Source organism: Podarcis filfolensis (assembly GCF_964270895.1).
Source record: "Podarcis filfolensis genome assembly, chromosome: 14".
Classification (NCBI taxonomy): Eukaryota; Metazoa; Chordata; class Lepidosauria; order Squamata; family Lacertidae; genus Podarcis; species Podarcis filfolensis.
In genome coordinates this window covers 14,857,558-14,870,988 of record NC_139616.1, presented here as the reverse complement: position 1 = coordinate 14,870,988, position 13,431 = coordinate 14,857,558, and the positions used below count along the sequence as shown (strand labels likewise).

Sequence of the window (13,431 nt, the reverse complement as noted above, 5' to 3'; positions counted from 1 at the left end):
ACAGAGAAATGCTGGGAGAGCTGACAGGAAGGGACCGAAAAATCTGAGGTAGATTGATAACTTCTTCCCTGCCACGATTTTCTTTCATAAATACTAGATTTCTGTCATATGCCCAGTGGCGCATCCATCAAAATGCCTGTTGAAATAGCATTTAATAAGGTCCAGCACGAGAGAGGACCAAATAAGAAACCTGATAGCTTCTTCCTTATCCAAGTTATAGGGTACCTTTTATGCGGTACCCCAGATGGCTTCAGTGGATAGGTGTGCCTTTTGTTAGCATTGGCTGATATGACAGTGATGACTATTCCCAAACAGGGATAGCTTAGCCACATCCTGTGCCACATCTGCACTATATACTTAAAGCAGTATCATACCACTTTAAGAAGACCTGGCTGATCCCTCCCCCCAAAGAATTCTGGGTATTTTAGTTTGTTAAGGGTGCTGAGAGTTGTTAGGAGACCCTCATTCCCATCACAAAGCTCCATTTCCCAGAATTCCCTCGGAAAAGAGAGTGATTGTTCAGCCACCAAGATGTTGAAAAGGAGTCTGTGCCTTAGTCCCTTAAGGTGGCGTCTGAGCATTCAGCTACATTAGTAAAGAAAAGGCGTTTTAAATACGTTATAAGGCTGTGACACCAGATGGCGCTGTCGAGTTCCATCTTCCGCCAACACGATATTCCATGATGAAGTTTACAGCACGTTTTCCTGAATTATATTTTTTTTATGTGTCTAGATCCAACCCTAGTTTCTCTATGATTGCCATGTCCTAAAATTTGGTGTGCCGGTTCTGAATTATGGCTGTGTACACCTGTTTAGTTTTTAGTGCCATTTTTTGTTCTTTTGTGCGACTAGAACAAGATGAAAAAGAAACCATTAAAGACTGCCTGTGCTCCAGACAAGGAGTAGTAACTTTTGCTGATTACATTGTTAAATCCACTCAGAGGTGCAGGCAAGATCTGAGTGGCATTCAGCTAAGTTTTACTCAGAGCAGATCCACTGGCATTAATGAACATGACTAAGTTAGCTCCATTAATTTCAAGGGGTCCATGTGAAGTAAATATCACTCTTAGATTAATTACAGAGAGGCAGTGTGGTGCAGTGGTTAGCTGTTTTGGGACTACAATTCCCATCATCCCTTACCACTGGTCCTGTTAGCTAGGAATGATGGGAGTTGTAGCCCAAAAACTGCTGGAGGGCCAAGTTTGGTCATCACTGGGTTAGAGTATCAGACTGGGGCATCAGGGTTCAAATTCCCACTTGATCACTGAGTGGCCTTGGACCAATCACTGCCTCTCAGGACTGTTGTGGGGATTAATTGAGGGAGGGGACTACATGCACCACCTTGGATAGAAATGCAATAAACGCACCAGACCATAAGATGCACCTAGTTTTTGGAGGAGGAAAACAAGAAAAAAAATATTCTGAATCTCAGAAGCCAGAACAGCAAGAGGGATTTCTGCGCAGCAATCCCTCTTCCTGTTCTGGCTTCTGGGATAGCTGCGTAGCCTGCATTTGCTCCATAAGATGCACACACATTTCCCCTTACTTTTTATGAGGGAAAAAGTGAGTCTTATAGAGCAAAAAATACGGTATATTATATTAATATTTATAACATTATATATATTATATATATTTATAAATATAATAAATAATATTTATAATAATAATAAATAAATATAATAAATGCAATAAATAATTAAAGAATAGTAAATAATCTATAATCTGAGATCTGGAGGATGCCCTCTTCTGTATCAAAGTCCATTTTTGGAGGCTGGGATTTGCATATCCTTTATTTTATTTTATTTGTCCTTAAAGCATCCTGAAGCCCCAAGCTGTTGAGGGCCTTGCAAATTAATTCTAGGGAAAGAAATTGCATTTGTCTAGATTTCCTTGATTTTCTCACTTAGAATCATAGAATCATAGAGTTGGAAGAGACCACAAGGGCCATCGAGTCCAACTTCCTCTGCTGCTCTCAAGTCTGCTCTACCTTGAGAGCCTTGAAGGGAACGTGGGATAGAAATGTAATTAATTGATTAATTAGTCTTGAAATCCTTCATATTTTGCATATGCTTTAAAGAAATGACTGATTGTCTGATAAAATGTTTTAATAGGGAAAACGTCCAGGATTGCAAGTCTGAGAGCATGAAGGATAATCACAAGGCCACTTCATGCCACAGGGTTGAAAGAAGAGAGACTTTCTTGCTTAGAAAAACACCTCTGAGCCCTCATTGACTGCATGTTTATCCTTGCACATAGCATTTTAACAGTCAGGGCTTCCCCCCAGAGAATTATGGGAACAGTAGTTTGTTAAGGGATACAGAGAGTGATTAGGAGAACTATTTTCCATCCAAGAGCTAGTGTTATCAGAGTTCCCTGTAAAGAAGGATTGATTGTTACCCCCCTTTCTGGGAACTGTAGCTCTGGGAGAGGAATAGGGATCTCCTGACAACTTTCAGCGCCCTTAAACAAACTACATTTCCCAGGATTATTTGTTGGAAGCCATGACTCTTAAAGTGGTATGATACTGCTTTAAACATAGAGTGCAGATGGAGCCTTAAAGCACATGACTTTTGTATGTTGGTCACAACATTATGTTGGCTGACTGGGAACAGTTATGGACCACAGGTATGAAGTTTAAGACATGTAATGCCTTAAGAGAGAATATTATGAAAATGATATATAGGTGGTACATGACACCAGTCAAGCTTGCAAAAATATATCATTTGCCTGATAATAAGTGCTGGAAATGTAAAGAGATTGAAGGTACATTCTTTCACCTTTGGTGGACGTGCCCAAGGATTAAGGCTTTCTGGGAGATGATCTATAATGAAATGAAAAAGGTATTTAAATACACCTTTTTGAAGAAACCAGAGGCTTTTCTCCTGGGCATGGTCGGCCAATCGGTGTTAAAGAAGGATAGAATTTTTTTTATGTATGCTACAGCAGCAGCAAGAATACTTATCGCAAAGTATTGGAAGACACAAAATCTACCCACCCGGGAAGAATGGCAGATGAAGGTGATGGATTACATGGAACTGGCAGAAATGACTGGCAGAATCCGAGACCAGGGAGAAGAGTCGGTAGAAGAAGGTTGGAAGAAATTTAAAGACTATCTACAGAAACATTGTAAAATTAAGGAATGTTAGAAGGATGCTGGAATGAAGTTATGTGGTTTTAGCAGTAATGTTACAAAGGAGTATGTAAAAATGGATTGTTAACAGGTGACAATGTAAAGTTACAATATACTAAGATAAATTATTAAGATAAAAAAAAGATGGAAAGGATTTGCTGAATTAACTAATTGAACTAGAACACAAAAAAGGAAGGTGTGAGGAGGTCAAGGAAACAAGCAAATGAAAGATAAGATGTGGAAAAATTGACTTGCTTTTAATTGTTTTATTTTTCTGTATTTTTCTGTATTTTGCATTTTTGTTTTATTTTCTCTTACTTTTGTAATTCTTTGAAATTTTAATAAATATTATTTAAAAATAATAATAAATAAACATAGAGTGCAGATGGAGCCTTAAAGCACATGACTTTTGTATTATTATTTTTATTAGTGCTATTTTTCTAGAAAAAGAGATGCTGGAACTCACAATGAACACCTCCTTTGTTCTCTTAGAATGGCACTGGAGAAGTGCCAGAACCTACCTGAGAGGTACCGGAACTGAAAAAAGCCATTATTATTATTATTATTATTATTATTATTATTATTATTATTATTACTATTCTGCCCATCTGATTAGGTTGCCCCAGCCACTCTGGGGAGTTTCCAACATATATAAAAGCATAATAAAACATCAAACATTAAAAACTTCCCTATACAGGGCTGCCTTCAGGTGGCTTCAACAAGTTGCGTAGTTCTTTATCTCCTTGACATCTGATGGGACTGTAATTTCACGTCTCGCAGGGAGGGAACCTCCAGAAGGCCCTTGGTGCTGGACCTCAGTGTCCGGGCTGAATGATGGGGGGGTGGAGATGCTCCTTCAGGTATACTGGGCCGAGGCCATTTAGGACTTTAAAGGTCAGCACCAACACTTTGAATTGTACTTGGAAATGTACTGGGAGCCAGTGTAGATCCTTCAGGACAGGTGTCATGTGGTCCCAGCGGCTGCTTCCAGAATCCTGGGAACAGTAATTAACCTCTTGCGGTCTACAGTTCCCAGCACCCTGAACTACAGTTCCCAGGATTTTTCAGGGGAAGCTGTGACTGTTAAAGTGAGGGAGTGGAAGACACACTTTCAGCGTATGCTGCGCAAGTATCCACAGATGTGGAGAAAAGTGTGACCAACATCTGTTTGCTGGTAGGGTGTTTGTGTGACTTTTTATCAACTTTCTCCATCTAGGAGAACTCTGCCCAATACTTTCTCTTTTTCCTTTTTTGCATCGCTCTTGTTCAGCAGCTGAGCAGGAGGGACAAACCTCTGCCCAGGCCTAAAAACAAAACGCAACCAAACAAAACCCTGTCTGGTGTGTTTGTTGTGTGTTTCCCTGGCTTTTTCTCCTGCATCCTCAGTTCCAGAAGCAGCAATTTTTTTATGGCTGTAGGAAATAATCACGAATTCCTTGTGCGGCCTGCCACTGATCAGGCGTGCAAATTCTCCCATTTTGGAAGGAGACAATGACCGATTCCCTGCCAATATTCAGGCAGGCTTCAGTGTGTTTGCTCTGTGCCTCCAGAGCAGTGGTTTGTTTCTTTGTGTACCTAGGCATGAAACGGAGGCACCTCAGTCCGGTCTGCAAACAACAGCAAGCCAGCAAGAATGCTTCCTATAAAACGACCAAGATCCCGTTTATTCATCTCTTTCTGCAACGTCCAAAGAAATAAAAGGCTCTCCCGCCCATTTCTCTCTCTGTGTTTGTGTGTCTCTTTCTCTGCGCGAGCTGCAAACCTCCTCCTTCCGTGCGCCGTTTCTTGTTTTCATAGAAAACGATCCGTGTACCTAGAAAATAACAGGAAGGGAGAGAAGGCGGCGAGCGGGCGAGCGAGCCATTAAAGAAAGGAAGGAGGGGAGAAAAATCGTGTTTTCGGTCGCTGCCCGAGGAATAATTTTGCAGAAGGGTCCATATTTTCTCTCTCTGCTGCACCGGCGAGTTCGGGATGGGAAGCGCAATGTAGGCAGCTCGGCGGCGGCTACATTGCGCCCTTCCTTCTTGGCCACATTGTTCCCAAGCCAGGGCTTGGGGGAGGGGATCTCCGCCTCCCCCCCTGTGGCGTCCCCCCCCCACTCCTGCCCAGCCCCCAACAGCCTTTCCTAGCGGAGGAGCCCCGCAAAGCTGCTGGATCCCTCGATTCTTGGGGGCTGGGGGTGCCGAGTCCAGGGCCTCCCCTCCCCCCTTTTGCACACACACACACACGCACACGCACACACACCCCAGCCCCCCTCTCCTCCTTCTCCTGCTCCTCCACCGCCTCCTCCAGCCGCCGCTTCTCCTGTGCCCGGGGCCGATCCTTCGCTCTCCGGAAGCCTCCTTCGCTCGATCGGCGCGCAGCAGCCGTCGTGTCCCCATCACCACCACCCCCCTCCTTATTATTATCGATAATATTGTTGTTGTCAGGAAGGGGGAGCCGAGCGCCTCTTTCCCACCCCCCTCCTCGCCTCTCCCCTCTCCCCGAGTTTGTGGAGGGTCAAGGGGGGGCCGCGCAGCGCCGGGAAGGCCTGGGAGCGGGGCTGGGGGTTGCTTCGGAGTTGGCGACGGGCAGGAGGGCAGGGCAGGACCCGATGGCTCGTCCGAGGCCCCGCGAATACAAAGCTGGAGATCTGGTTTTCGCCAAAATGAAAGGCTACCCGCACTGGCCGGCCAGGGTGAGTACGCAGGGATGGCGGGCGTGGAGGTGGGGGGGGCGTTTAACCGAGGGGTGTGTGCGGGGGAGGGAGAGGTGGCCGAGGACCCTAATCTTAGCCCCCCACTCACCCCCAGGGCCAAGCCTCCCCCGCGCATCCCCTTCTTTTCTCTGCCCCCACCCCGGTGTCGCAAAGGTTGGCCGCCGCCGCCGCTGCTTCTCCTTTCTCCTTTCTCCAGGGGCGTGATGGAGCCATTGCATTTGCGGAGAGGGAGGGGGAAACACACACACAGCCCCACCTCCCCCCAGAACCTCCATCCTTCCATGCTCCACAATGGGATAATCGGTGGGAGGATGCGATTTGGGGGGCGCGGGGGCGGGGAGCCCAAGATTTCTCCATCTCCATCTCCGGATCCTCGCCCCCTTTCATTATTCTCCGAGCTTCATTTTGATCAGACGACAACACCCTGCCCACCCCCTTTGGCAGCAGAAACGGAATCGGGGGGCGGGCGGGGGGAGGTGGACGAGAAGGCGGCCGTACCTGAAGTATTGTTATTGAGGGGAGGGGGGCAAGGGGGGGCAAGGCAGCCTGTGCATGACAATGATGCTGGTTTATTCGGCTGCCGCTCGGTTTCCCTTCTTCCCGCCACCCCAAACTCACTACTCAAAGCAGCCACCATCACCCCGCCCCCTTGCTCCTTTGCAGGCGCCAGAAAGGGGGTGGTAGGGGGCCAGCGAAAGAGAAAGGTGGTTTTCCTTTCCCCTTTGGACACTGTGGTTAAATCATATTGTTGGTAAAGAGGCAGAAAGGAGTGGGGGGGGGGTCGCATCCTGAGCCTCAGAACCTTGAGGATCGAAGTGGTGCAAATTGCCCAGGAAATGATTGCTTGCCACTGGGGCCTAAAAGTACCTGCTAGACCCATGTACAGAGCAAAGGATCAGGTGTGCAGGCAGAGGGCAGGATCCTGGCAGTGCTTGAACTGCGAAGGGATGCAGAGCAGGCCTGGGTGCCCTCTTTGCCTTTTGTAACGCCTCCCTGTTTAGAAGACTGCGAGGAGAGAGGGGCATGGTTTGATTTTGGGGGGGGGGGAATCAGGGTCTTTGTGCCGGTTCATTCAGCCTCCTGCTTCTCCTGCTTCCCTTCCCATCATAATTTAGGCACTAGGCCCTGGACTTGCAGTCATTTTCTTCTTCCAAGTTGGGTTTTTCATTAGGCATTTCACATTTGCTTCTCTCATGAAAGCAGCTGAGGGTGGGCAAAGGGGGGTTGCCAACTTTTCCACCGGCCCCTGTAGCTGTGCCATTTACAGCCACTCCAGCCATCCATGCCTCGGGGCTGATGGTGCTGAGGTTACAAGGGCAAGAACAGGCCAACCTTGTGTGTTGTTTGTTTCCTGGTCAGCTGGCAACCACAGCAGAGACAGCTGAAAGATGTACCTGTTTGGTCCCTATTTGTGAGAGAATACAAACCATGGCTGCCTATTCAGAATACATAGTTCACCTTCATGGGGTCACGGTGCTATCAATGAAGACAAGCATGTATTCTACCCGCATACAAAAACCTGCAACTACAGGGAGCCCATATATTTGGGATACTTTTCTATTTCCCCCATACCTTCCCTTCTCCCAAAGTTCCTCTGGGCACAGGCACAACATATCGGCTCTCAGTGTCTGGGAACCTACGGGGTAGTTTCCCTTGCATAAGGAAGTCTGCTTGGCTCTGCCTGTGGAGTCCAGCAGGGGGCACTATCCCAGTGGTGGTTAATGCCCCCAGGAGCCACCAGTGGAAAGGGGTGACTAACAGTTCTGAACCTCAGAGCTGGTGGCGTGCAGTGAAATTTTTTGCAGGGGAACAATTGGGACCAGAGATGCCAGCTTGCAAGTGGGACGGGGGTGATGTTGCATGCAAGAGCATCATGCCTCCCTCCCTAAGCTGGACAGAAGCTTCCCAGGTTTTAGGAAGAAGGCACTAGGCTTTAATACTTACCAGGAACATTTAGGGGGCTGGCCTAGTCCCCCAAGTCCACTGACCACATGCCACTGCTCAGAGCCACATTCAAACTGTCCAAAGGCTGTTCTGTGGTCATGGTGCAAATGATTGCCCCATGCCCTCACATGGACTCACTACATATACATGCCACACGTGAAAGCACACACAAACTCACAGGACACACACTCTCACACAGTGCACACATAGTGCTGGATGTGGAGGAGTGCTTTAAACCTCTCTTCTCTGCCCAGTGCTGCAACAGGGTGATTCTTTCTCAGCCCAGAGTTGCAATGAGCTGGTTCCTCCCATCACAGCACTAGGGATAGGTAAACCTCTCAGTTCAGCACTGTGATGGAGAGGGAAGTTACTGCCTCCTGCTGCTCTGGGAGGGGAGAAAACCCATTTCCTGGTGGGGCCGCAATAAAACTGCTAGCATGTTTGCAAAACTAAGCAGGGTCTGGTCTGGTTTCAAATTGGATCGGTGACTATGTGTTGAGATTCCTGCGTTGCAGAGGGGTTAGACTCAAAGACCCTTAGGATCCCTTCCAATTATGTGGTTCTTTGATAAATCCAGCCCAGTGCTAAGATGAGGAGAGGGCTTCGTGGGCCTGATCTGTGCAGCAGATTTACCACCACCCAGCATTAAATGAAGAATCAAAACTGATGGTACACTATCCTCCTTAAAATAGGAGCATCATCTGTCTATTTATGAACACTTTTTATAAATAGTGCATGAGTGTTACAAAATTTTTAGAGAAACGACCATTTAAAGAGAGAGGGGCATCCCCTTCTTGGAAGATGCCCAGATCTGTCTTCTTGAGACCATCTTCCTGTTATCTCCAGCAATATTATCAGGAAATCTCATTCATGACATCTTTCTATATAGGGAAGGGACCTTAGCTCAATTGTAGATCACATGCCCAAATATCCCAGGTTCAGTCCCTGTTATCTCCAGCTTAAGAAAAATCAGCTTTCAAGAGATGAGAAAGACCTATTTCTGCCCAAATTCATGGAGAGTTTCTGCCGGTTAGAATAGACAGTACCAGACTGCATGGACAAATACTTTGACCTTGCAGGAGATGGCATCCTAAATAGGGGCTGGATTTTATTACATGCATACACACAAATTTCAGTTTCATGCAGCTTGGGATGATGAGTTGGACATGACTCTTGGGAGCCTGAATCTGTAGCCAGTATCCAGCCATCAAGCCTACTGGGAGATGCTTTCATTAGCCCTTTGCTATCCATTCAATGTCTAGTATCTAAGTTCAAGCACAGGTTGGTCTGCCATAGTTGAAACAAAATAAAAAAAAAAATCCTTCCAGTAGCACCTTAGAAATCAACTAAGTTTGTTATTGGTATGAGCTTTTGTGTGCATACACACGAAAGCTCATACCAATAACAAACTTAGTTGGTTTCTAAGGTGGTACTGGAAGGATTTTTTTTTTAATTTAGTTCAAGCACTCAGCTGAGCCGTCAACTTTTATGCCATATAGTGGGGGACCTGTGGCCCTCTTGTTAAGGGTGACAGGAGTTGGGGTCCAAGAATTTCTAGAGGTTTATCACCCCTGCCAGGGAGGAAGAAGCAGGGTGAACACATCTTGACTTGGGAGGATGGGCTTATTCCGATCCCAGCAGACCATTGTGGTTTAAACTCAACATACACTCATAGAATTCAAAATTTCTTATCAACATACAGTGTGGTGTAGTGGTTAGAGTGCCAGACTAACACTTGAGGGACCAGGGTTCAAATTCCCCACTTGGCCATGGTGCTTACTGGGTGACTTTGACCCAGTCACTGTCTTTCAGCCTAACTTCACAGGGATTTAGCAACATTTCTCTTCAGACCTAAGGCAGTGGTTCTCAACCTTGGGTCCCCAGATGTTTTTGGCCTACAACTCCCATGATCCCTAGCTCACAGGACCAGTTGTCAGGGATGATGGGAGTTGTAGGCCAAAAACATCTGGGGACCCAAGGTTGAGAAAGGCTGTACTAAGGTAAAATCCAGTTCACACTGGGGTCATTCATTTCAAGGACAGAGGCAAGGATGTACAGTCAACGAAGAGCTCAACTTTGCCTGGAATGTGCCTTTGGTCCCCCAGTTGGCTTACAGGGAATGCTCACAAGCCAGGACAGACACACCTATGCCCACAGAGATACATGGGAATATGATGGCATAGCCAATATAGAGTCTTCCAGATGTTGTGGACTACAATACCCATCCTCCCCAGCCAACACAAGACGATGATCAGGGATGATGGTCCAAAACATCTGGAGGGCATGTCCAGTGTATATAATGAAGTATATATAAACTCTGGGCTTTACTAAAGCTGTTAAGTACAATTCTGAGAGCAATCTTTCCCAAACACAGAGGTGAAATTTTGCAAGCACCTCCCAGAAGTTTAATGGTTGGATTGCCAGTCTGTCAGCACTCAGCAACAGAAACCAGCAGATACAACAGGGTTTTATTTCCAGATTAAGGGGTCACCAGGTTAGCCCTGAGCATAGAAAATCATTTTCTTGCTGCATATCCTTAGTTAAAAGGAAAGTTCAGAAGCCAGTGTTGTGGGGTTACTCGGCTTGGCAGCTCTACTGCAAATCATTCTGAGATCATCTCCAGCTCTGCATTCCATGCTGACAACCTTTCGATCTACATACAGTCTGGTTCCTCGTGGGCTCTTCCAAAATTTATAATACTATCAGCCAGTGAGTCAAATGTATTTGTTTGTGACCAAAGGCCATCACAAAACAAGGCTTTGTTTAGCCCGTGAGGAACATATGTGTTGCATTAAAAAATACAAATCAAATGAATATAGCCGTTCTCTCCTAATACAATGAGCAAAGGGTCATTGTCTAAAACAGGAAGTGATTCTAAGATCCCTTTCTTACACGGCTGCTGAATATGGAAATGAGAGCCATGATGGCGATGTTCTCATAGGCATCTGGTTAGCCAATGTGAGAACAGAATCCTGGACTTTATGGGCCATTGGCTTGATCCAGCAGGGCTATTCTTTTATTCTTGGCGTGTCAAACAAGCTTCAGATCTTCAAGCTGTACAGTTACACCAGAGTTGACTCTGATGAGATAAATTACAAGCGGTGTGGAGTAAAAATAAATCAACTGAAAGCGGAAGAAGCCATGTTGGTCAATGTGCAGCCCTGGATCCAGTTCCACTGAAATTATAGAACATGACTAGGGACGCGGGTGGCGCTGTGGGTTAAACCACAGAGCCTAGGACTTGCCGATCAGAAGGTCGGCGGTTCGAATCCCCGCGACGGGGTGAGCTCCCGTTGCTCGGACCCTGCTCCTGCCAACCTAGCAGTTCGAAAGCAGGTCGAAGTGCAAGTAGATAAATAGGTACCACTCCAGCGGGAAGGTAAACGGTGTTTCTGTGTGCTGCTCTGGTTCGCCAGAAGCGGCTTAGTCATGCTGGCCACATGACCCGGAAGCTGTACACCGGCTCCCTCGTCCAATAAAGCGAGATGCGCGCCGCAACCCGAGTCGGCCACGACTGGACCTAATAGTCAGGGGTCCCTTTACCTTTACCTTAGGTCCATTAAATGGGCCTATTTTGTGTATAACTTCACGTCATTCATTTAAAGCACTATGATAGAACTTGAATAGTTGTGGCTTCCACCAAAGAATTCTGGGCGCTGTAGTTTGTGAGTTAAGAGATCACTGTTCCGCTCCCAGAGCTACAATTCCCAGAGTGATATAACGATCAATCCCTCTGGGAATGCGAGGGGAATAGGGGAGTCATAGCAGCAGCCTTAACGAACGACAGCTCCCATCATTCTTTGGGAGGGGAGCCATGACTGTTTGAAGTGGAATTGTAGTGTTTTCAATGTATGGTCTGATGGTGGCCTTAGTTGGATATAGCCCAATGTTTTCAGGGAGAACATTCAAGAGTTTGAAGACCCATGCATGAGCCAACAGTGGCGTAGCGTGGGTTGTCAGCACCCGGGGCAAGGCAAGTAATTTGCGCCCCCTAACCCTGAGTGAGCCAGGTAGGGGCAGAGAGCTGCGAGTGCGAGCGCGCCCCCCCCAGATGTTGCGCCCGGTGCGGCCGGCCCCTCCTGCACCCCCCACGCTACGCCACTGTGAGCCAATTTTATCTTGTATTTTGAGGCAAAATGGCCTTTAACCTGAAAAACAGCTACTGCCTTGAGGCCATTCCTGGGGAAAGGCAGCTATTTAAGCAGGCCACATTTAGTGCTGGGTTGATTTGCTTTCCTCACACCCTTTTTATGGGACAGCCACATAACAACATCATCCAGTCATTGGCATCCTGTATTTTTATTTATTATTATTAATAATAATTATTATTATTTCTACCCTGCCCATCTGGCTGGGTTTCCCCAGCCACTCTGGGCGGCTTCCAACAAAAGATTAAAAATACATTGAAACATCAGTCATTAAAAACTTCCCTAAACAGGTCTGCCTTCAGATGTCTTCTAAATGTCAGATAGTTGTTTATTTCTTTGACATCTGGTGGGAGGGCGTTCCACTACCAAGAAGGCCCTCTGCCTGGTTCCCTGTAACTTCACTTCTCGCAGTGAGGGAACCGCCATTTTCTCTGCAGATCTTTCATCCTTTTCTCAGATCACAGAAAGTCCAACTCCCGCACCCATTGTTAGAAACTTGGATATATAAGCTAGGCACCAAATAGCTCCTTGAAGCAAAGTTACAGTCGCCAAAACACAAAGTCTAGTTGCCATTTTTGGGCAAGATGGCAGTTTTCTGCTGCATATTTTAAAATAATAATAATAAGAGAGAGAGGTATAGTGCTAGAAAACTATAATACTATAGGATTTGGGGTTAGGATTTGGGGTTCCTTTCAACTCTATGATTCTATGATAGTCATATTATAGTCTAATAGCACAAATTAACATTATAACAGTATGATGTCGTAGTTCAATATCTCTCTTTCATTTATAAAACTGACAGAAATATCATACCCTCTAGCATTTCTCCGGTGAAAATAGGGACGTCCTAAGGAAAAGCAGGACATTCTGGGATCAAATCAGAAACTGGGGTGCCTTCTGTAAATCTGGGACTGTCCCTGGAAAACAAGGACACTTGGAGGGTCTGAAATATGTTTTATTGATTATTAAAAGATTGCGGGGGGGGGGGGTTTAAGTGAAAGCAGTCATAAAATGGTATCCACCACAAGGGTTATGAGCAGGGCTGTTTTTCTAGGAAAAGAGATGCCAGAACTCTCCATGAACGCCACCCTTCTTCTCTTATAATGGCAACGGCACCCACCTGAGAGGTGCCGGAATCGGGTTCAGGGGGGGGGGAGCCCTGGTTATAAGGAATGTGTGCTAAACTTCAACTGGCCCCGCCCACAACAATTATGCCACGCCCCCTTATATGAACAGAACATAGCTGGATGTACATGTAGAAAAAGCAGAATACTCCTAATTGCAATCCCACTTGTAGTTTACAATGGAAGAGTAATGACTGGGTAGTTCTTGGAGCCTCCAATTTGGGAAGAAGCCCCGTGGTGGCATTCTTACCCATTTTATCCTCTCAACAATCCTGTGAGGTGGGCTAGGCCAAGATGTGATTAGCTCAAGGTCACGCAATGAATTTCATAGCTGAGTGGGGATTCGAGTCCTAATCCATCACTGAACCACTAGCCAGCATGGTGTAGT

General features: G+C 46.3%; 1 protein-coding gene across 1 annotated transcript in view; it reads left to right on the top strand.

Annotated features, from left to right (window-relative positions):
• Positions 1-4,970: 4,970 nt before the first annotated feature.
• Positions 4,971-13,431, top strand: part of HDGFL3 (HDGF like 3) — a 50,038-nt gene continuing 41,577 nt past the window's right edge. The window contains exon 1 of the mRNA XM_083587078.1: positions 4,971-5,806. Within this exon, the coding sequence (XP_083443204.1) occupies positions 5,723-5,806 (84 nt within the window). The 5' untranslated portion in view covers positions 4,971-5,722. The remainder of the gene's footprint in view (positions 5,807-13,431) is intronic.